General features: G+C 44.8%; 1 protein-coding gene across 4 annotated transcripts in view; it reads left to right on the forward strand.

Moving 5' to 3' along the window:
• The window catches only part of SULF2 (sulfatase 2), a 461,118-nt gene that overhangs the window by 259,659 nt on the left and 177,620 nt on the right, over positions 1-23,839 (forward strand). For all 4 annotated transcript variants that reach the window (XM_078651864.1, XM_078651862.1, XM_078651861.1 and 1 more), the window contains exons 6-7: positions 3,460-3,610; positions 11,058-11,233. In XM_078651864.1, coding sequence (XP_078507990.1) covers positions 3,460-3,610; positions 11,058-11,233 — 327 coding nt within the window. The remainder of the gene's footprint in view (positions 1-3,459; positions 3,611-11,057; positions 11,234-23,839) is intronic.

Here is a 23,839-nt window from a genome sequence, read left to right on the forward strand (position 1 = left end):
ATCTACCCTTCTACTACATGTCTGGACTGTCCTACTATGTACTTTTTACCTTATCTTACTTTGCTCTCCATTGATAACCCTCCGCTCCCCTGTGCACAAAATCATTTGTTAATCACTCGCTTGTTTTTTCTTATCCCAGCTATGTGTAAAGCGCTCTGATATCCGCAAGGATCTTGTTAGCGCTATATAAAACCTTCAAAATAAATAAATAAAATAATAATAATAATATTATAAAGGTAGTTGGGGGACCGTCTGTTTACAGTAATGTATTTACAGTTCTACACAAATGGGTTACTGCGCTTGTGATTAATGTTTTTTTCTATTTTTTTCACATAAAATGTTTTCATTTATTCGTTGGGAGGACACAGCCCACAGATATGGTTATGGGCTTTCTGTTCACACATTACTCATTCTCCAAGGATTTACCGAAAACAATGCTCTAAATGGACTGAACATCACCACCCAAAGATTACTGAAAAGTTGTACAGTTTTACCACATTGAATTAAAAGTTGTATGGCTAATTTTAACTCAGTGACTTTGAACATTAACCATTTATAGAGGACCAGATTGTCTGGCAACATTTGTAAAATGAGAGCATCCAAGTAAACAAAACATATAAATGTTTATGTGTTTAGGCCGAAACTTGCTAATTTTGTCTTATGCAGGAGTGCATGAGATTAAATCAGAAACTAACATTAGATTACATCTGATTTCCTTAGGATAGAGAATGGGTTGAAGTAAAGTATTTCTTTCATAGGTAAAGGTTACAAGAATGATTACCTTTTCCCAACTTCAGATCAGATGGGGATCTTAACAAAGAAGTAACCATTAGCGGTTACCTTTAATAACACTTGGTGGGGCGGGGGTAATAATAAAAAATAAATTTTTTTTTTACCTGCACTGTTGACGGACACCGCCTCGGTGCTCCTGTACTCTCGCCCCCTCAATGCTTCCCTGCTCCCAACCTCGCCCAATCATGACGCTGCTCGCACATGAGCGCAGCATTGTGATTGGCCTGAGCAGGCTGCAATGCTGCTCAGTTATGACCTGGAAGCCTGTGCTGGTTCTCCACCCGGCTGTGCAACACAGCCAGTTGGAGAAATGCTAAGTGCGCATGTCTGTTTGGCTGGCCTAAGACAGCCGGCCAAACAGACATGCACACTTAAAGTGCACCTACCACTCCTCCCTACCTAGCTGACGATGCTGGAATAGAGAGCATGGCCCGCCACACACTCGACTCAGCGGGCTGAGTAGAAAGTTAAAAAATAAATTGATAATAAAATAGTTCTATTATCATTTTATTTTTAATCTGTTGCCTTTTGGCAGTGGAGCGACGCTCCTATGCAACCACCCCTGGAAGTAACATGTGTAATGGACATCCTTGAGGAATTTGCTCTCTTAAATCTTACAAAATTAGTGTGCCCTACTCTAGCTCCCCTGATACCTCTTTCGGGGAATGAGTTAGGTCCAGCCGCGGGCCGTGGAGGGAGTTACGGTGGGGCAGGGAGGCGGGGAGGGGGAGGGGCAGGGCGGAGGGACCTAAAAACCGGCATATGGATAATTGCAAGTAAGTACACAATTTAATTATTAAAACGAATTTCGTAGCGCGCACTGCATCGCAAAATGCGATGCAGTGCTGGATTTTCAGGATAACTGCTGGCTATGTAAATGGATAACATTTCAATTTATTTGGTTTATCAATTAAAACAATATTTAGAAATTTGAGTCTTCAGTTTCCACAACTTACATGGGTATGGATTTCAGAATTCATAAACATTCCCCAGAGTGGGAAGGAAATTAGTTCTACATAAGACCATTTTTCCTCTGTTCTTTTGTTTTGTCTGAGAATAAAGTAGCTTTATCCCAAAAGAAAAACAGCTGCATAGTAATTTTTAATGTTTTCCTAACTCATTCCATCCCTCGAAAGGGATTTACTCTGCCCTTGAAAGGAGAACATCTAAATGTTTTGAGGGTAGTAATTACTTGCAAAAAAAAACCATTGGTGAATATCCCCCAAAAAGTATAGCAAGTGTGCATAGATTTTAGAGTATTCATGTTCTTAAATTCTTTCTTCCTACCCCTGCTAAACATTGTGGGACCGAGTTTTAAAGGAGAAATCCACTCTTATGAGTATCTTACATCCAGAAAAGCTCCTATCTTACTCCTGTTCTCCTGTTTCCAATTCACAAAATGTTTAGAAACATATTGAAAATGGTTTTATGTAAATTATTATCTCTCATATGTTTGCGTAAATATTGCCATCATAAATCCATTCAAGAAAAAATAATGCTTTATAAAATACCCAGGATCAAACGCAAAAAATACCATTGTCATATATGACATGTGGGTTGTGCCTGGACATTTGCTTTCAGTGCATCCACCTGGGAGCCCAGTTATGATCAATTCAAATGGCACATCATCTTTCCCATATTTCATGCTAATCGAGTCCAAAGATAAATATGCACCAGCACCACAGGACTCATCCATAAACATATGGTCCAAAACTGAAATATCAACAAGTGTGCAGTCCACAGAACACAACATGAAAATATCAATCTAAGCCTAGCAAATGCATGCACATGCTACAGCATGAAGCATCTTTCTTTACCTTAATTACAAGTGACCTGACAATTTTGATGAGGATGGAGACGGGTTACATCACAATTCTAGGTTACCGCACTAGCGCCATGGCATTTCACCTACCAATTGAGCCTACTGCAAGCGGGCAAAGTCTGCGGCGGACATATTAGGGGAAAACATGTGGGCATAGGCATGGAAAAGTCAGATTCCCACTTGTTATTCCCCAAAATCTCAGATTTGCTGTTTATCCTCCTAGGACATGCCAGGATTCCTGGAAACAGTAAATCCAGCGGGGGGGCGGATGGAGGAGGGATGGGGTTAACGGCTGAGGTACCACTCCACTCCTAAGAGGGCCCTTATGCTGGTACCTTTGTTAACAATTGTCAGTGGTACTGTTACACACACTCACATTTATAGCTTGCAGATTTACTTTCATCAATGCAGCTTCAAGGGGAGGATGTGGCCTAATGACCAGGGAGGTCGACCTCAAATCTGGGGAGCCGGATTCGAGTCTCGGCAACGACGCTTAACATCTTGTGATTCTGGGCAAATCACTTAATCACCCTGTGGCTAACAAAAAAAAATTAATGTGTTCTTCTGTAACGCAACTGGTGCTCATGTAAAGTACTCTGATACCTTCGGGTCAAGTTCGCGCTATATAAAACTCCAGGGGAAAAAATATGACGGATTAAATATATTTCTGTTTCTTAGAAAGAAACTCGAGCCTGGCAGTTTTCCACGAGAGACATACACAGAAATCAAACCATAAGACCATTTTGAAATGAGATTGGACTGCAGTTTTCTCAACAAATGAATGTCACCTTTTTTATTTATTGTACATATGAAGTAGTGTTTATCATTTTTCTCTTTCTATGCAGCACCCCAAGTTATAACTATGCTCCGAACCCCGACAAGCACTGGATAATGAGGTACACGGGGCCCATGAAACCGATCCACATGGAGTTTACCAACATGCTGCAGAGGAAGCGCCTACAGACGCTCATGTCTGTCGATCACTCAATGGAGAAGGTAGGTACCTACCTTGGCCTCTGGCCAAGTACAATATATTCAGTCTTCTGGAGTGCCGCCATTTTAGGCGTTCTAAGAAGTCCTTTTCTTTTTTACGGTGCAAAATAAACCTTATTTCCATTGCCTGCTTCTCAGACTTGGCTATATTTCAAATGTGTTGGTAGAGTAAGAAAAGTAAACCCAAACTTCCCTCAGAAGACAGAACTTAACATTTGACCCCTGTCTTCGAATGCACAGGGGCATATTTACAACCCCTTATCACCACAACAATGTCACTTTCAGTGATGTTGTGGTGGCGGTAGGGGCCATGCCTTATTTACAAGGCAGCGTTGTGCAGCACACATAGAAACAGCAAAACACCAATGATTGTTTATGTGCAGGAAGGTCCCCTTCCTGCACATAAACAATCATTTAAAAAATGCTGTTTTGCAACTTCTATGTGTGCAGCATTAAGCAGCACACATAGAAGTTACAAAACGGCATTTAAAGATTGTTATCTGAGAAGTAGGACTTTCCTGAACATAAACAACCTTCCCCTCAACACAGGCACCCTTGCACTATGGTGCTCTATGGTGCAAGGGTGCCTGCGTTGGCGGTAGGCAGCTTAATTTAGCACCAGCACAGGGGGGAACGCAGGGCTGCACCATATTCTAGTATAAATGGTGCAGCCCTGAGTTTCTAAAGTGACTAACTGTATTTTTAGCCTTCTTGGCTTAACGACACGCTTTGCCACTTTATTGTAAACATGCTCTACAATGTAAAGCCGTAGCAAAATACATGGACATTTTATGTCATGTTATTAGTTTAAAGTGTTATATCACTCCCCAGAATCAAGCAGGCATGGCCATTTAATCAACAATAAAGTTTATTGTATCATAATTAAAAATAGGAATTAATAGAAAACAAAGCAAACAAATCTCTCGCCGCATAAGACGCCTGAGGAGCCATTAAGGAGTTTCAAGTGACAGGTAAGAGAAGGATTGATGCCACCTACTTTGGAAATGGATAGTCAAGGCTCAGATCCAAATGCCAATTTTGTTTCACTATAAATTTCTCAAATTGCTTGTTTTTATTGTTTTCTGTAGTGTGAAAATGTGATCCTGACATATGGGGCAAATTACAAGGGCTCTTATTTTTCAGATAGGGTCAGAATTGGGAGTTACCTGCCCTATCGAAATTAAAAGATCTGCGGGTTTACCATGGATCCGGTGTGTCTCACCCTGTGGTTTCGGCATGGCTCTGGGCAACCAAAGGTTCTCTGTTGTCTCTGGGCACAGAATGATCAGGTCCTCCAACTCCATGCGTGGTAATTCCGGACCTAAAGACTTGTGAATAGCTGCAGGGACTGCAGGCAACCATTTCGCCCATACCTCATGAGCCCTCATTTTCCAACATGGAGGAGCATAAAAGGCTCCCTTCACATGAACTAAAAGAAACTCTTCCCTCCCGCCACTCCTGCACCCCTAGCCCATGCAAAAGTCCCCAAAACTTAGTTTTACCTAACAAAGCACCTGATTCCTACTTTGATATGAACTTCACCACTAACTAATAAATAATGACTCTCAGGAGGACTCAAACAGACTTTCAGGTGTGTCCTTTGTTTTCAATAGTACTTCTGAAATATTACCCGATAGCTGTATACCATTTGCATCCCATTCAAGTTTCTGAGCCAACCGTTTTGAAAAGTATATGCCAGTTCTCAGTATTAGATAAACTTAAAATAACTTTCTTCTAATTATCTTCTTTGTTTCCCAATTTCAGCCCCCTAAATGCATAACCTGAGCTGTAAAATCCTACCTCCTTTCTTAATCCCTGATAGGTCCTTTTTATGCTTGATCGAGAGGTAATTGACAAGGAGGGTAGAGTATGTTTCTGTATTGTTAGGATCCTCTGGGTTGAGTGCATAAAAGGCTTTAGCTTCTGGGGGCAAGGTACTACCAAGGCACGCTTCTCCTCGCCTAACAACAGATAATCCTCTTAACATTCTCTCAGCCTACACCCTGACCCCCCCGCCTACCATCAATGCCCTCTCTCATACCACCAACCTCCTCCCCTCCTCATCCACACCCCTCCCGCCCTAACACCTTCCCGTACACCAACACAACGCATACCTCCTCGAACACCAGCCCACGCTCCCACCTGCACACGAACTCCCGGGTCAGTCATTCACCTCTGACTGCCGCCCCCACCTCCACCACCTACCCCACAATGGACGACATCATGGCCACCCTCACTCAGATCAAAGAAGACATACACAACATCAAGGAACTACTCGCCACACACCCCATACACCCCTCACCCACCTCCCCTCCCAACTTGTTCCCTACCCCTCCGGCTGACTCCCTCACTCAACACGCCCCAAACCGGGCGTCAATCCCTGCTCATAGGCGCAGTAACTGCCCTCGTCCCCCTCGTCGCCCCTGCAACACCTCATACATCTACACCTCCCCACCCAACGGGTCCCCCACCCTTCCGACTAACTCTCTCACTCAACTCTCCCCCAACCTGACCTCACTCCCAGCTAGCAATCGCATCAGCCGCCCTCGTCGCACCCACAACTCCACTTCTGACCTCGACACACTCACCCTTCTCCGCTCCTATGACCCAGCCCCCCAAAATCACACAACCACCCCACACCTCAACATTCCCACGATACACTCAAATCCCCTTAGACCCCCCACACTAAACAGCAGATTCTCCATCCCCAATAACCTTAGAAAAGTCCCTCTCTCTCTAGAACCGTCTACCACCCTCAACACACCCCGTCTCAAATGCACTCTCCTCAACTGCAGATCGGGCTCGAAACATTCTGCCGCCATTGCCGATCTCCTCTTATCGCTGGACCTTGACCTCATCATCCTGACTGAAACCTGGCTAACTGAATCTTCGACACCTATAATGGACATTCTGGTTCCTCCCAACTACCACATTATCAGGCTAGACAGAGCAGGCAAAGTAGGTGGTGGAATAGCATGCATCTACAGGAATAACCTCTCTGTTCAGAAAGTCAATTCCACCTCCCTACCACCCCCAACATCCTGGGAATACATCTGCCTCGACATTATTAGTGAGGGCAAACCGATATGCTCTCTTCACAGCATCTACCACCCACCCAGGGACAACTTCACCTTTTCCCAACAAATCATGGATGTGATCTCAACCAATTCCGGACGGCAGCTCACCCAAATATACCTTGGTGACTTCAACCTCCACTGGAACGATAGCAATGACGCGGTGGTAAATAGTCTTAAAAACTTCCTCGATGCCCTCAACCTCACCCAAATATGCAACAGCCCGACTCACGAGAAAGGTTCTATCCTCGACCTGATCATCTCCAAAGAGGAGTCTATCCAACTCGAGTCCATCCAACCCTGTGACTGGTCAGATCATCATATTGTCACATTCTTTATCAATGAAAAAGTTAAAGTTAACCCGATTCAATCCTCCAAGCCCAAAGTCTGGAAAAGAGACATGAAAAAACTCAACCCATGCTCTTTACCCCCTAACAGGTGCAATCTCCTACTGCCACCGACAGGCGATACGGACGTTCAAACACTGACTGACCACTATCTCAACGCTATGACCTCTATAATTAATGAGGCGGCACCTATGCAGCTAAAAAGAGTCTCTACTAAAATCTCCAATCCATGGTATGACGGGAGACTCAATGAAGATAGACGAGACATGCGAATGGCAGAACGTACCTGGAGATCAGCTCCCTCGGCAACGCACCTAAAAGATCTGAAGAAAAAGAGAAACGCCTACTTCAGGAAAATAAAACGCTCAAAATCAGACTTCTTCAGCCTCCAGCTCGACCAAGCAAAAAACCGCCCGAGAAAACTGTTTGAGTTAATCAGATCACAATCCAAGGATCAACCCCAACCACTCAACACTGGGCGTGAGGCACCCTCCTGTGAAGACTTCGCTGCTTTCTTTACCCAAAAAACTGACAACATAAAGAGCGATCTCTTCGTTGACGCAAGCCTCTACTCCAAACCCCAGTGCCTAGCAGCAGCCACTGAACCAAAAAACAATGCCACATGGTCAACCTTCGGCACATACTCAGAAGAAGAAATTGGCAAACTGCTCAGCACCCTGAAACCATCCAATCATCTCACGGACCCCCTTCCTGCTACCGCAGTAAAAGACTTTACCCCTTTGCTTATCCCTCTCTGGACTAAAATTATCAACAGTTCTCTCCAACAAGGAAGCATACCTGACTCCCTCAAAGTTGGTCAGGTCACACCTCTACTAAAGAAACCTACAGCCGACCCCTCTGATCTCAACAATTACCGTCCCATTACCAATATTCCCACTCTCGCCAAACTGCTGGAAAAATGCGCACAACTACAATTGACTAAACACATTGAACAATTTGATCTCCTCAACCCTCACCAGTCAGGCTTCCGAGCAGGACACAGTACAGAAACTGCTATGACTCACATAATTGACGACGCACTTCAAATGCTAGACCAAAACGACACCTGCCTCCTCATCCTCCTTGATCTCTCTTCAGCATTCGACACCGTTAAACATGAGAATTTACTAGAGCTTCTAAACACAAGAATGGGTTTATCTGGAACTGTTCTCAAGTGGTTCACCTCCTTTCTTCACAACAGGTCGCAGAAATTCAAAAGCAACAACCTGATGTCCTCGCCAATACCCGTAACGCTAGGTGTCCCCCAAGGATCCTCTCTATCCCCAACTCTGTTCAACCTAGTCATGGAACCCCTCACCACCTTGCTACAAGCATCCAATGTACACTTTCACATGTACGCAGATGACACCCAACTTTATCTCAAATTACAGTCCCCCAAAGACATCTTGCTCCTGAACTCAACGATCAGATGCACCCAATCCTGGCTTGCCGATAATCATCTCAAACTCAATGCCCTGAAAACAGAGTTCCTTCTGATCTCACCTCCAGCGAAGGTCTCCACCACTCAAATTTGGCTTAAACACCTAACCGCACTCAATGTCCAACCCACCATCGTGGACTCAGCAAAATCTCTAGGCATAACACTCGACACCAATCTGAACATGCAGCAACATATCAGCAAGGCAACAAAGGGAGCAAACTTCCAGATCAATACTCTGAGGAAACTTAAACCCTACCTCCCAGCCAAAGACTTCCAAACCGCAGTACAAGCACTAGTCATCCCTCGAATTGAATACGGCAGCGTCGCCCTCTGTGGACTCCCCCTATATACAACCGCACCCTTAAGAGCTTCTCTAAACGCTGCAGCGAGACTCATCACTGGGTCAAAAAAACACTCCCATATTACCCCTGACTTGAAATCCCTGAACTGGCTGCCTTTTGAAGCTAGAATACATCTGAAAATCGCCTGCATGACACACAAGGCGTTACATCTAAACTCACCCGGATACCTCGCTCAGAAACATACAATCTCTGGAGGAGCTAGAAACACTAGAGGCACAAACAATCTTCTGTTGAAACCTCGAAGATTCCGGAAGGAAAAAACATATAAGCGCTCCTTCTCAGGAATGGCGCCTAGGATCTGGAACTCTCTCCCGCCCGAGACCAGTCTTATCTCTTCCACCACACTCTTTAAAAATGAAGTAAAAGCTATCCTCATGGCTAAATACACCTGAACTACTATTTTGAACACTGTTAGTACTCTGCACCGATCTATACTACATGTTTGACCCATTTGTTTATTTGTATTAACTGTCTTATTACTCACATGTTTGGCTTTGTAGCCACCTATTTGTACTATTTGACCTATTGATTTATCTGTCTGACTATGCACCCTCATGTACTTCTCTTTGTAAAGCGCTCTGATATCTGCAAGGATCTTGTCCGCGCTATATAAAACTATCAAAATAAATAAATAAATAAACATAACTGAATGTGGGAGTTGACATGTTATGCGTTATTAGGATTTATTTGGTAAGTTAAGACATCTTTAGTGATATGAGTTCAAGCGCATACATTCTCTGTTCCTGATATGGATGAATTGCCATGCAAAGATCGATAATACACTTAAAAGAAAATTACAATATATCGTAGGTATAAGCCCCAAATATGAGATGATTGCCTCTGGGATAAGCCGAATTTCAAGGCCACTGCGAATATTATCCATTTGACCAGGCGTGTTCAATGTAGGACCAGGATAGCTGGATCCATGCAGATTTTCAGGGAGATAAGGGATTATGGGAATAAGTTTGATTTTCATTCATTGGGGCAGATTTACAAGCCCCTTGCGCCTCTTTTGCGTTGCCGTTGCATCACTTTTGTGGCGCAGCAGCGGCGCAAAAGATGCGCCATGGTGCGGGGTATTAACAACGTTACACATCTGGGAGATGCGTCACGTTGTAAAGCACTGCACCATAAGGAGGCGTTCCGGTGCAGGGAGGGACGTTCCGGCGCAAGAACACCTCCTAAAAGTGACTGAGTGAAATCTACATGATTTCACTCAGTTACTTTTAGGCCAATGCTGCGTCAAAACCCTGCGCCTGCTTGAAGCAGACATAAGGCTTGATGCAGCATTGGAAGAATAGGCCGCCCAGAGCATTGCTGGAGCTGCGTCGCGCTTGCAACGCAACTCCAGCAATGCGCCGCCTTTACGGCACAGATGCGTCACGCATCTGTGCCGTTTTTGCCCCTTGGTGCGCCGCATTGTTAATGCGGCGCATCATGGGTGGCGGAGCTGCGGGGCACAATTACATGCGCATCCCTGCGAATTTGCAGGGATGCGCCAGTAATTGTAAATCTGCCCTATTGTTTGTAGATGAGTCTTATAAGAATAGTCCAAAACTCTGGCATGAATCTGGACCCCTTATATTTACACAGAACACCTGTGATTGAGATACATGTGTCTGAAATCATAAAATCATCCCTTCAGGAACCACCTGAACACTGCCTTTCTTTTAGTACTTATTCCTGCTGACAATGATTCCTACTGGTGTTGGGGTAGTAATCCCCCCCCCCACACACACACACAAAATTAAGGTAATAAAGCTCATCCTTTCTATAATCACAGATAAAATGTATGGTTGTTCTTTTTACAGAATGTTCAGGTTTTCCAGCAATTTGTCACCACCATTTACCCGCGTTATTGCACTTTCTGACTTTCCTGACATACCAAATACAGTAATTGAACAGGGGTGTTGTTTTCTGCATGTGTGAAACATTGTATTCTGCTACCTCTTCTAAGTATGAAATATCACTGTCACTGCTTAGAAATGTAAATGCCATATTTTGTTATGTATGACATGTACATCTATCAATCAACCCTTAAAAGTAGATAGCTGTCGGTTGTAGGGCTATGCCTGTTAGAAATTAAAGGACAAGAAAGGATAGGCAACGCAAATGTTCGTAAAGTCCTATACTATACTAAAGTATACAGATGTATCTTGCACTGTTCTCATTAATACACTGTTTGGAAATTAGTGATTATTTCAATTTGCATTTGATGTTTTTCAGATCTATAACGCATTGGTTGAGACCGGTGAATTGGAAAATACCTATGTCATTTACACAGCAGATCACGGATACCACATTGGACAGTTTGGACTGGTGAAAGGAAAATCCATGCCCTATGAATTTGATATCAGAGTTCCGTTTTATGTTCGAGGACCTAATGTCGAAGCAGGGGCCCTGTAAGTTCATTTTGAAATCTATGAATTCCTCAATCTTTGCACTAAGCTAAAACATGAATAACTGGTGCCTCATTTATGAAAAGTGACGCATCGCTGCGTGAAAACAGCGATGCGTCACTTTTCACTGCGCCTTCCTTGCACCACCAATGGTGCGTCATATTTACAGTATGACGCATCATTGCGCAAGGAGTCACAGATACGTCAGTATTTCTGACGTATCTGTATGGCGCAAAAGTGGCGCTTTTCTGGAGTGTGTCACAAAAGTGGCGCAATTCCAGCAATGTGTCCTTTCACATGGGGCAAGCCCCATGTGAAAGGGCCTGCGTCAGTCTTACGCCTGCTGTGTGGCAGGCGCCTGCTGTGTGGCAGGCGTAAGAAATTGACGCATTTGTGTCCTAGAAGTGGTGCAGTGAAATCACATAGATTTCACTGCGTCATTTCTATGACCCTTTCTTGCGTCAATACGCCCCCTTGCATACATTAAACCTGGCGCAGGTATAATGTGGCGCAGGGGTTTACAAAGTGACGCATCTACCTAGATGCGTCACTTTGTAAATATGGCTCAACAAGGCGCATTTTGTACGCCACTGGTGCATCACAAAAAGTGACGCACCAGCGGCGTAAAAGTGGAGTGTAGCCTCATTAATGAGGCCCCTGGACTGTATACACCTTTGCACATGTTAGAGAAATCGGCACCTGAAGGGGAAACTCTGTACCCATTTTACCTATTATAGTTTAGTTCTGACACCACTATTCACCTGTAAAAAAAAATTACGTTGCTACTATTGTGGAATTGTTCATTGATGAGTTCAGAGGCACAACTAGAGCTACATTTCGGGGCGGGGGGCTACTAAAAATTTCAGAGGGGGGCTGATTCTTCGAGCAATATGCAGAGTAGAGATGCAGGGGCTCTAAGAAGGGGTAAAAACACAACAAAGCCTTGTTAGCAAGTAAAGGGTCTTTTAAAGACCTGTGAAGTACTCGGGTGCGGCTGTGTGTGTGTGCCCAGGAAGCTGACTCAGCGTGGGCTGACACACACAACGGGGAGGGGTCTGAAGCCCTTTGAGCCCAATGGGTGTTCGGCGGCTGGGTGAGTTATGACACCCGCTGCAGATGCCGCAAACAGCCGCTGCCGTGCAAGTAAGAGCTGTGGGGCCGGGTTGGGTGGGGGGTTCGAGAGACGACCACGACGGGAAATTAAATAAATAGTTAATTTTCCCTCATTGTCGTCTGTCAAAATAATTGCCCCCACCCCCCAACACTGCCCACTGCTCTTACCTGCACAGGCTGCGGCTGGCTGCAAACTGTGACAAGCGGAACACTGACTGCTCCTAAATGAGAAATGACTAACTTTTCTCATCCTATTTTTCTGAACATTCTTTCCATAGAAAATCTACAGTCCTATGCTGATAGAGATTTGTTTATGTATTGTAGTATATTTATTTATCGCACTGCTGGAGTAATTTACAAGGATGTAGGGATCTTTCTGCATGTTACAATACATTTTAAACTGCTAAGCCATCTTTTATAGTGGCATGCATAAGACAGTTCAAAGTTTGAGTTTGCTACAAAAATTCAAGCTGTAAATGGATTTGCCTATTTCTAAGAAGTGATTCGGAAAGTAGTCTATGTATCGCCACTCTGCCACAGGGCAGAAAACACATGACAAAAAACTATTAAGACCAACTTTCTTCATTTATCAGGATATCAAACCAACCATATGCACATCACAAAATCTCGCTTTCCACAAGGAAGCGTAAAAAATGATATACAAAGAGGCCTTGAAGCTTGCAAGGGTAGATCTTGATTAAGTGCGGTTGGATAATATCATTTGAGCGGGAAATGGAGTTAAATTTAGCCAGTAAATAAACTATATCTTTTAATACATCTTCCTGAACAATATACCAGCTTGGCTGCATTTGAGGAGAGGAAGAGGCAGCTCAGTTTGTCTGAACCTTATTTACAATCTTATTTCAAATCAGGGAAAATTGATCAATAAAGTATTGATTTAACCCTGAACAAATCTTACAATAGTGCTGAGTGGGCGGTAGATGAACAGATTTAACACAATGCCCAACTACACTAAATAATGCATGAGATTGATTTACCACTTGATTTATTTCTGTAGTGTAGGTACACTTCTGAGTTTCCTCCGTCCAGCATCCATGGATTTAGTATAGTACGTCATCTCATGAATGTTAATTTCATCTCCTCTGAGTTCTCAGAATCCTTTCTTTTATGATAAATGTGTATTTTATGAAGTTTTATATGAAGCAACTACAAATAAATTAATTCAACCAATACATTGTGTTAACGTGCAAAGCTGTGCCATTATCACTGTTGCCGTGTGTACACACACGGTTATTGTGTAGTTTTGCATAGTAGAGGCTTCAATATACTGCCCCAGAGTGGCAGGTTTACATATGCTCTGTGACTTTGTGTCTCTGGCTTCCACAACCCAGTAGGGTGCCAAAAGACCCCTATCAGGGTGTATAGCTGTGTCGCCCATTTCATTATAGAAGGTTTGCCCCAGACAGTGAAACAACACACTGTGGAATTTGCACAAAGGGTGCAGGTTGGTAATGCAGCTCTGGAAATAGCACGTTTCTTGGGGTGATACTTGTAGTGGTTGTTTTCACGCCCACCACTCTCTCCACTCCCCCCACAATCATCCCCTAGATGTATTGTAAGCATAAAGGCCTTACTTTTAGCAGTGACATTATACAGTACATATTCTGTCAGAGTTATTTTGCTGTAAAATATTTTACAAACGCATAAGGTTGCTCACTTGAACAGCGTGTTATTGTTCTATATTGTGCAGGAAACCTCTCAGCCCCCTCTCCCTTCCACTTTGGCCTGTGGCATGTGACTGACTTTCCCAATATGGCTATCAGGATAACCCAGCACTCATTTTGAGGCTGGGGGCCGGTGCCAGCAATACGCTGGCTGTTTCACAGCCCTGAGTTTGCTGGGTGTACAGTGCGCATGTCAAGCTGGCTGTATGTAGCCAGCCAACCAACCCGACATGCGCATTGAAAGGGGCAACAGTAATCTTGCAATACCAGGATTTAGCTCCACCCCCTGCCTCAAGCTCACGTTATACACAGTGCAAGCTGGTGGCAAGATAAAATGGCATTATTATGCCATTTTATTTGTGTGTTGCCTGCTGAGCTCGCAGCAGGCGGGGCGACGCTCCTCTGCCATTTAGGAGGAGCCGCCCCTGCCAGGGAGGGCAAGCGAGTCCCACTACAAGTCTTCCAAGCACCAGAGAGACCGCTCTCCTTCTACCTAGCGCTGATTCAGGAGCCCAGCTCTCCTGTTCCTGTAGGAATTTCAGTGCCCATGGTTTCTTCTATGTGGCTGCACAGTATTATACACCCATGCCAGCTAAAACGTCTCATTGGAGCCACAGTTGTGCTGGACACACATGTACCTCTTTAGTTGGCGCCTATGGCCTAGTCTGCATCAGCAAGTCCTCCTTTTGTTTAAGAAGATGGAGGAAGGTGCTGGGTGAGGGTGGGGCTGACCGTCACTATGTTTGTAAACACATCATAAGGGAAGTCCTATCAGATGTTCTTACAGGTGGTTCCTCAACCATCCACTTCTTCTACGCCCCCTACGATGGTGGAGTGTACTTTCACAGATAACGGTCTGTGACAGATCCAGATTTGACTCTGCTGCCTTGCATCTTTAGCTTTCTTGTTCAGGAATGGGCAGAGCCTTGGAAGAGCGTCAAGGTGTCACTAAAACCTGTACATTTAACAGCCAACTTACCCTTGGGTTCTAAGATGTATGCTGCTTATAAAGCTTGATATTTGCTCTTTCATGTTTCAAGCATTACTGGTTGGTGTGGATAATAAAGAAAATGTTGACCCTTTGTTCGATGTTATGGAAAAGCTGCGGCAATGTGGTTCAAGTGTGCTTGCAAATGGGCTGACGGCACCAGTGCTGATGGTTTCTATGTTGGGTTCTACAAGACAATATTGATGAGGACATAGAAAAGAGATGCATCATAGGGGCCCCTATTGTTGAAGCTTCCTTTTTAGGTAAAAATCTATGGGGACAGAATTTAAGTGAACTTGTTAAACATACAGCCAAGGTCTCCAATCTGGTGCTGTCTTTTTGAGCTGGCAGAAGTTGTTTTTCTTGATGGTAATACTTCCCCTAGTTTGCTACAAGGTCCTGTGTTCCTGTTTCCCTCAGGGGTTGAGGTCAAGGTTCTTACTAGCATTTCAAGGGGTATTCCTTCTTTCCGCCGAGGAAGCTGTCTTGACTCTCAAAAATCCCTCTCTGGATCTGCTGCCATTCTTGTTTCTGGTGGGTGGTGAAATTGTGGCCTTTACCAGGATTTGAGCGATATTGTTTCGGACGCATGGGTGCTCACAATGGTCCCCCATCTGCCATACCCCTGAGATCTCCAGTGTTCACTAGGAATTAGGGGTGCAGTTGACATCTTGATCTGCTCATCTGCTCAAGAAGCAAGTACTTCAGCAGACCTCTTGGCTATCATTCTAATTCTCCAGGAAAAGTTGGGAATAAAAGTATTTTCCACTCTCTTCCATGTTCTCGGGCTGGAAGGAGCATTTGATCTATCTTCAATCCAGGATCTTTCTTGCTTCAGGATTTTGGGTGGATTCTGAACGCAACTAAAAACAGCTGCAACAGAATTTACAAAAAAACATTAAGTAAATCATCGACCGCTTCGCCTGCTGATCGCAGGGGCAAGCAGGGAGATCACTGGCACACACTGAGGCCTCTTCGGTAAAATACAAAAGACAAAACACATTACCAGACCTAAACCTAAATAAGAGGGACGTTTCCCACCCTGAGAGTTCAAGAGTTAGATACAAAACCATATCCCCCATAGCTAAAGTGCTAAAATAATCATGAACGGAGTGCTTATTAAAAGCTGCAGCCATTCTTTGGGTCACTGGCATAGCTATAGGGGTACGGGGGTGAGTTCCGCCCAGACGGCACTGTATTTTGGGGCAGCGAAGGTGAGCAAGTCAGGTTTGTCGACTACCACCATCCTACCGTCCCCCAAGAACAAGTCGGTCAACAACCTCCCCCGACCAAGTCGTTTGTCGGCCACTCCCCACCGCCCCCACCCTCCATGCTCTTCCCTGCACCATGCAGCGAACTTAGGGGCCACCCCGGGTGGCAGTAGGGCTAGCTACATCACTGCTTTTGGAAATGGTATGCTCTACAAAATGGGCTTTGACTAATTGTAGTAAAATGACACTACACAGAGAGTTAGAAGTGATGACTTTATTAGTCATAAAACATCCGGTGCATCCAGCTGGGTAGCATAATAATCACAACGTTCCAGAGCTGCCTCCAGGCTGACAGCCAGGGTTAAACCAAGGTGGTGGAAAAGGGAGGGGGGAAACGGAAACCAGGAAAGGGAAAGATTAAAGTTACAACACACCTTTTTCCCTAAGGGAAGAAGAAAAGGGGAGGAAGGGGAAGGACGAATATGGTAAGGCTGAAAGAATTGACATGAGTATTCAAAACAAGCCTAAGCAGATAAATACAATACCTAGGGCAGGGCCCAAGGAAAAGCTTTGATGGCTAGGGGGAATTACCTCATGCTATACTGACGGTGCCATGCTGGGATGCTCTTTTTCCTATGACTCGCCCTGCGGTGCCCTAGCTCCCTTGCTCTGTCGCTAGAACCAACCCTATCTTCTCTAAGCCTGTTGTCCTCTGTTGTGGCTGGAACCACCCTATCCTGACTCCACACCCTCCCGTCCTGCATAACAACCACATTGCTCTTGACTTCTCTTATCTTCCCTGGAGGGTAGAACCTGTCTTCACCTTTCCCCATTCTGTCAGGCTTCCTGATGTACACCAACTGTCCACACTTGAGTTTCTTTTCTCTAACTCCCCACTTCTTGTCATACCACTCTTTATATTTGTCTTGCTTGTCTTCAATCTTCTTCTTCACCTCTCCAGAGTCTATTTCTAGACGACTTCCTCTCTCCATCCATTGTGGGGACAGCTTGGATCCAACTTTCCTCCCTCTCATAAGTTCGAAAGGTGAATGCCCTGTAGTAGAATTGGGGGTGGTATGGTAAGCCCACAACGTTTCCACGATAGCGTCTTCCATATTTTTTCCTGATCTTCCTGCCAACTTGATGCTCTCCTTAAGTAAACGATTTGCTCTTTCCACTTTGCCATTGGCCTTGGGACAGTACAACGGCGTGCGGACGTGGGAGATGGAACAATCTTTTAAGAATTCCGTCATTTCTTCTGAAACCAGCTGGACTCCGTTGTCCGTTATTATAGTAGCAGGAAACCCCTCTCTCGTGAACACCTCTTTCAAGAAACCTATCAAAGCTTTGGTGTTGATGTTAACCACGAATTTATGAGAGATCCAGTTGGTAAAATAGTCTATCAGCACCAAAAGATACATCTCCTGTGAACCCCTTCCATGAATGGGTCCTGTGATATCGAATCCCAGTTTACTCCACGGAGCCTCAGGTACTTTAACTGGTATCAATGGTGCATGCTTGGTGATTTTTGACTTGTCGCTGATGCTGCATGCATAACAGTCCCGAACTTTTTCCTCCATTTCACGGTCCATCTCTGGGAACCAATAGTCAGCTCTTAATCTGTTCTTGCACAAACTCCTGCCCAGGTGGCCTTCATGGGCTAAGTTGATGACTTGCTGCCTCACTCCCTCAGGAGGCACTAGTTTCCCTGACTTCATGACAAAGTTCGCATCAATAGAGAGATCCTCTCTTACATTCCAAAACGGTTGGACTTCTCTTTCCAGCTCCTTGCACTTATTTGGCCATCCCTTGACAATGTACTCCTTAACCTTTTTCAAAGTCTCATCTTTTCTTAAGTGCTCTTCCCACTCTTCTTTCATCACAGCTGATACTTTTATCTCCAAGATGTCATCTTGCACCTCTTCCTCAGCTGTTTCATCGGAGACCGGAGCCCTAGAGAGGAAGTCCGCTACTCTGTTTAGTTGACCAGGAATGTAAACTGCTCGAAAATTATACCCCTGTAGGCCCAAGACCCACTTGGCTATGCGTGGGGTCATGTCCTCCATATTCTTCTTGCTGAATAGTGGGACCAATGGCTTGTGGTCCGTGTGTATTTCAAATGGTACCCCCCACACATAGAACTTGAAGTGTTTGATGGCCCAGAATACTGCCAGAGCCTCCTTCTCCACTGTAGAATAATTTGCTTCTGGGGAAGTCAGAGTCCTTGACGCAAAAGCAATCACCTTGAGCTGTTTTTCCACCCTCTGTGATAATGTTGCTCCTATTCCCTTGTTGCTTGCATCGGTGGTTATTACTATTTCTTTACCTTGATCAAATTTGCCAATGAAAGGGGCCTGAATTATAGCATTCTTTATGTCTCTAAACGCCTCTTCCTGTCTTTCACCCCACTCAAACTTGCTGTCTTTCTTCACCAATTCTCTCATGGCATGTGTTCTGATAGCGAAGTCTTTAATGAACTTAGCCATGTATTCTGCCAGTCCTAGAAATGACAACAATTCCTCCTTGTTGGAAGGCGTAGGTGCATCTCTGACCGCATTGACCAAATCACTTTTTGGTTTGATTCCTTCCTCGGAGATAGTATGCCCCAAGTAGTCCACGGAACTCACTCCTAACTTGCATTTGCTCAGCCTGGTAGTAAATCCAACATCTCTTAGCTTCCTTAAAACACCTTTCAAGTTTTCACTGTGTTCCTCCTCACTTGAGCCATAGATGAGAATGTCATCTTGGAAGCACATGGTCTTGCTGCATTCCCTCAGTATGTGCTGCATAACCCTTTGAAAGGCAGCTGCCGCCGACGCCAACCCAAATGGCATCCTTAAAAACTTGAAATTGCCGAACGGAGTAGTGAACGCTGTCAAAGACTGTGAATCTGGATGTAGCACTATCTGATAATAGGCTGAGGACAAATCCAACACACTAAAATACCTCGCCCCCTGTATGGTGGTTAACATCTCTCCAATTCTCGGGAGGGGGTATCGGTCCACGAGAATGTTTGCGTTCAAGTCTCTCAGATCCACACACAACCTAATGTTCTTTCCTCCGTCCTTGGTCGTGATCACAACTGGGGCCAACCATGAGGATGTCTCTATCTCTTGGATCACTCCTTGGCTAACCAGCTTGTCCAACTCGGCTTTCAAAGGTTCTTTCATGCGTAGAGGTATGGAACGTGTTTTGTGTATCACAGGCCTCGCCCCCTCCTTCAGTGTAATCCTGTGCATATAGTTCTTTAGCACCCCCAGCTTTTCATTAAATACTTCCTCAAACTCCTGGATAACTTCTTCCGCGACCCTGGAGGGTTCAACTAAGAGTACCTGTTCCTTGTTGTTGGGATCCAATTTGATACCCAGATCTTTCTGGTGTTTCCACCCCAACAGATTAGAGCCCCTCCTGGCTACATACACTGTCCCTACTGTGTGCCTATCCTTAAAAGTTATTCTCATTTTCGCCATTCCCTCTAGCGGTATGCGCTCCTTGTAATAACCTACTGGGTTTATGTCTGCTCTCTCCAAAACTATCCCCTGACCCGCAAACTTTTCCTCAAACTCCTTCTTGTCTATGAGAGTATAGCGGGAACATGAATCAGCAAAAACCTCGAATTTTTTCCCATCCAAGGTAATTTCACATTTGGGATGTTCATCACATTCACTTTCCTCCTCCTCCCCCACCTGGAAAATAAAAGTCTTCTCCTTTGCCTCATCTATTTCAACATTTTCCACCATATGTATTTTCTGGTTTACATTTTTACACACCTTGGAAAAATGCCCTCTTTTGTTGCATTTCCTACACAGGGTATCCCTGGCAGGACACTTCCAGCTGTTAGCCAGGTGATTAGGGCTACCACATTTGTAACATAACCAACCCTGGGGGTTATTGCGCTGACCAACCTTCGTTTTCTCCCCTACCTTGCAAATGGTCTCCCCCTCTTGAGCCCCTCTACTCTCATTCTTCTCCCTCAATTCTCCATCATGTATTTTCATCTCCTTCATACACATGGCTGTATGCTCTAACCCTTTAGCTATACTCAAAGCCTCTTCCAGGTCTGGATTTCTCGTTAAGAGCTCTTCCTGAATCCTTGAATCATTCGTGCACCTTACAATCTGGTCCCTTATCATAGAGTCCGTTAATGCACCAAAATCACACGTAGCAGCTAAACCCTTTAGAACCGCTACGTAATTTGTGACTTTCTCATCTTTCTTCTGGACCCTTTTATAGAACTTGTGCCTCTCCAGCACCACATTGAGCTTCATTTTAAAATGTTCTTCCAATTTTATCAAGGTATAATCATAAACATTCACACCTTCTACCTCTTCTTGCTCATCATCTACTAGTCTTCCCGTTATGTCTTCAAACACCTTTCTTCCATGTATGCCCAAATTATGTAACAATATGTGCTGTTTCCTTACATTGTTATAATTAGCCCCCCCCTATCGCTATAAGATAAGACTTGAAAATTCCAACCCATCTCTTCCAAGGTATTTCTGGCTCTCCTAGCTCGTTTAGAAAAGGTGGGGGCTGGCTCATACCTGCACCTGCCATGGCCATACAGTGGGGAATGGAATTACTAGCTTTCACTCAAAGTTAAAGAAGAATAAACTAATGTCACACAGAGTAATCAATGGAAACACCTTTTCACTAGCATAACCTTGAAGAATGAAGATTGCGAGAGTTAAGTTCCCCAGTACTCCCTATAACACAGCCTTACACGTAGATATTATCCCTGGCTCCTATTCTAATAAATCCCCCAAGTCCTCTTTCAGTTTCCTCAGTTCGTGGAAATGGGCGGGAACTTCCTGTGGTGGGCGCCGTCGCTTTCCCTCAGCCTCACCAAGCAGGAAAAACGCTGAAACTGTTCAATGCCCTCACAGCGCCGGTTTCCCTCAAAGAACTGACGAGACAAGGCTGAAATGAGGAGAAAACGTTCAGCACTTCTGGCAAATCACATAGGGGCTGAGGAAAACAGAGCGCCTCATATAATGACCGCCCTTCACCAAAACGCCACTCTTCACCGAATCGCAGCTCTTTCCTCAATGGAGACTCGGCCCCCAAACGACGTCGCAACTCCTCTCACACTAGGCACTGAATCTTACTTGAGAATGTCAATATGCGCGGCCCCAGCACGGTGAAAAACGATGCCCTCTCAAAGGTGATCAGCGCCGACAGCCTCAGTCGAAATCAGTCACCTTCCGCTCTTCTCCTCACGGTGATCAGCGCCGACAGCCTCAGACGAATTCAGTCACCTTCCGCTCTTCTCCTCACGCGTCACCCGACACCGCTTTAAAATAGAAGACGAGCCTTCACTTCAGGAGTCGGGACAAGCACCAGCTCCGCCGCCTCAGCTAACGTCAGCCACTTTCACGTTGTCCCCCTCGCTCAACTCCGTTTCCAAATGAAGATATCCATTGCTTCCGAAAACAGGACACACAGCCAGCTCTGCCGCAATCCGCTGATAAGGGTCAGCTAACAGCAAACTCCCACGACGGTGCCTGGAAGCCACTCAATGGTAATAGAGCTTCGCTTGCAGCATCCCCGGCGAGAGACACCGAGAAGTCACCAGCGGTGATGCCTGGCAAAGGTTCATCGGAACAGGTAGGAGATAAGTCTCAAATTTCCTTTTCCTTCCCCAGCATAAATTCACTCCAGGGGGACGCACCACGCTGACCCTGGCTCAGCTCCTTGACCCTCGTCGCCATAAAATGTAGTAAAATGACACTACACAGAGAGTTAGAAGTGATGACTTTATTAGTCATAAAACATCCGGCGCATCCAGCTGGGTAGCATAATAATCACAACGTTCCAGAGCTGCCTCCAGGCTGACAGCCAGGGTTAAACCAAGGTGGTGGAAAAGGGAGGGGGGAAACGGAAACCAGGAAAGGGAAAGATTAAAGTTACAACACTAATCTTTTATCCTGTTTACAGAGTGTATCCGGGGTAGAGAACATTACAGAGAGACCAATGTCGCTAAAGGCTTTGCTGACCAACTTCAATCAGGGGATGGAGAGCCCCCTTTCAAGGCCAAGACAGTCATGAATAACCTTTCTATTGAAAATTGCCTTGGGATTGGACCAACCACTCACCCAAAGTAGGAGAGGGGCCAATTTGATTTTATCCAAAATGTAATCAAGGTTAAGTTCAGAATGTACATTATATTCGGGGCTGGTTGGGGGAAGGTTCAAAATGCATCTACAACTTGTAAAGAAGAAGCATTATGCTACCTCCAGACCCATTCTCCATAGTAGCAGTTGCAACACACCGCAAATTAAAAATCTTAATACATGGAGAAATCGGTGCTTTAAATGGGATAGTATTTTCCGGTACTGAGTACAGGCACTTTTTTATTTAGAGACGCAGAGTACCTCCACTTCTTAAGAGAGCCATAATACTTTTTATTGGAGCACACCAGCACTTCTCAGAAACAAGTAGGTACTCTGGTGCAGAGTACTTGAACTTCTATTTTTCCATTTCAAAAACTGAGAACGTGATTAAAAAGGGAGCCTGTCACACTTCCTAGTTATATGCGAGCTGAATTCACGTGGTTGCCAGGCGTTGGAGGGGTTAAAATTGTCACCTAGACAACAGAAGTTATGCACGGAGCTCAGAGAGTGGTCTTGTAGTTTTAAGGATGTCAATTGGCTCCTGCCTGGCCCACAAGCCATCACATGTAACTTCCCTTAATTCGTAGTCATATCTAGTTTACCCATGAAGGAGACAAAGAAATCCACCGTAAAGTGCAAAGGGTACTAGCCATTAAAACTGCATCAGCAGCATACAATAATGCCGAGACAAATGAACATCCTTGGTGGGTCAGGACAGGTATGTGCATAGTTCATTAATGAAAAAACGAAGTGCAAAGGTGCTAGCATGCAACCCTGTCACACTCCACTGGCCAGGGGCAATTCATCAGAGAGTTCTCCGTCGCTATCACATTGCACTCTGGCCCCTACATTCTTGTGAAGAGAACATAAAATGTTAACCAAGGAGACTTTGATCTCCAGGTTAATAAGGATCAGCCAGAGCTTGGTCCTGTTCACACAGTCGAAAGCAGAGGATTGGTCCATAAAGGCCAGGTACTGCTCCACTGTACCAAGCCCCAGATAGAATCCATATTGCCATGGGGACAGGATATTATTGTCCCTAACCCAAGACTGCAGGCAATTAAAGAGAACCCTCCTGATGATTTTCACTGTACTTTCAATAAGGGACATTGACCTGAAACATCTTCTGGACCCCCTGTCTCCCTTCTTGAAAATACCAACTCTTATGGATGGGGCCCAGGACTTTGGGACCTTACAACACAAGGAGTTATTAAACAAGTTAATAAGCAAGGGCCCCCAGAGGTTCAGATTACTTTTAATACGGTCCACCGGGATCCCGTCAGGGTTCGAAGCTTTAACGCAAGGGCTCTGGGGCAAAGTCTTCCTCCACTTCCTCAAGGCAAATCTGAAAGGGGGGAAAAGTAGTCAAATCTTCAGTCATACACCAGATCTGCTGTCTTGAATCATTCCTCCTTGAGGGTTCCACTATCCTATATTTGGAAAATGCACAGGAAGATGCATCGAGTCAAGTGTTTTCTCTGCATCCTCAGAACTTCCCA

The sequence above is a fragment of the Lissotriton helveticus genome, chromosome 7, assembly GCF_964261635.1.
Source record: "Lissotriton helveticus chromosome 7, aLisHel1.1, whole genome shotgun sequence".
In the NCBI taxonomy this organism is placed as follows: domain Eukaryota; kingdom Metazoa; phylum Chordata; class Amphibia; order Caudata; family Salamandridae; genus Lissotriton; species Lissotriton helveticus.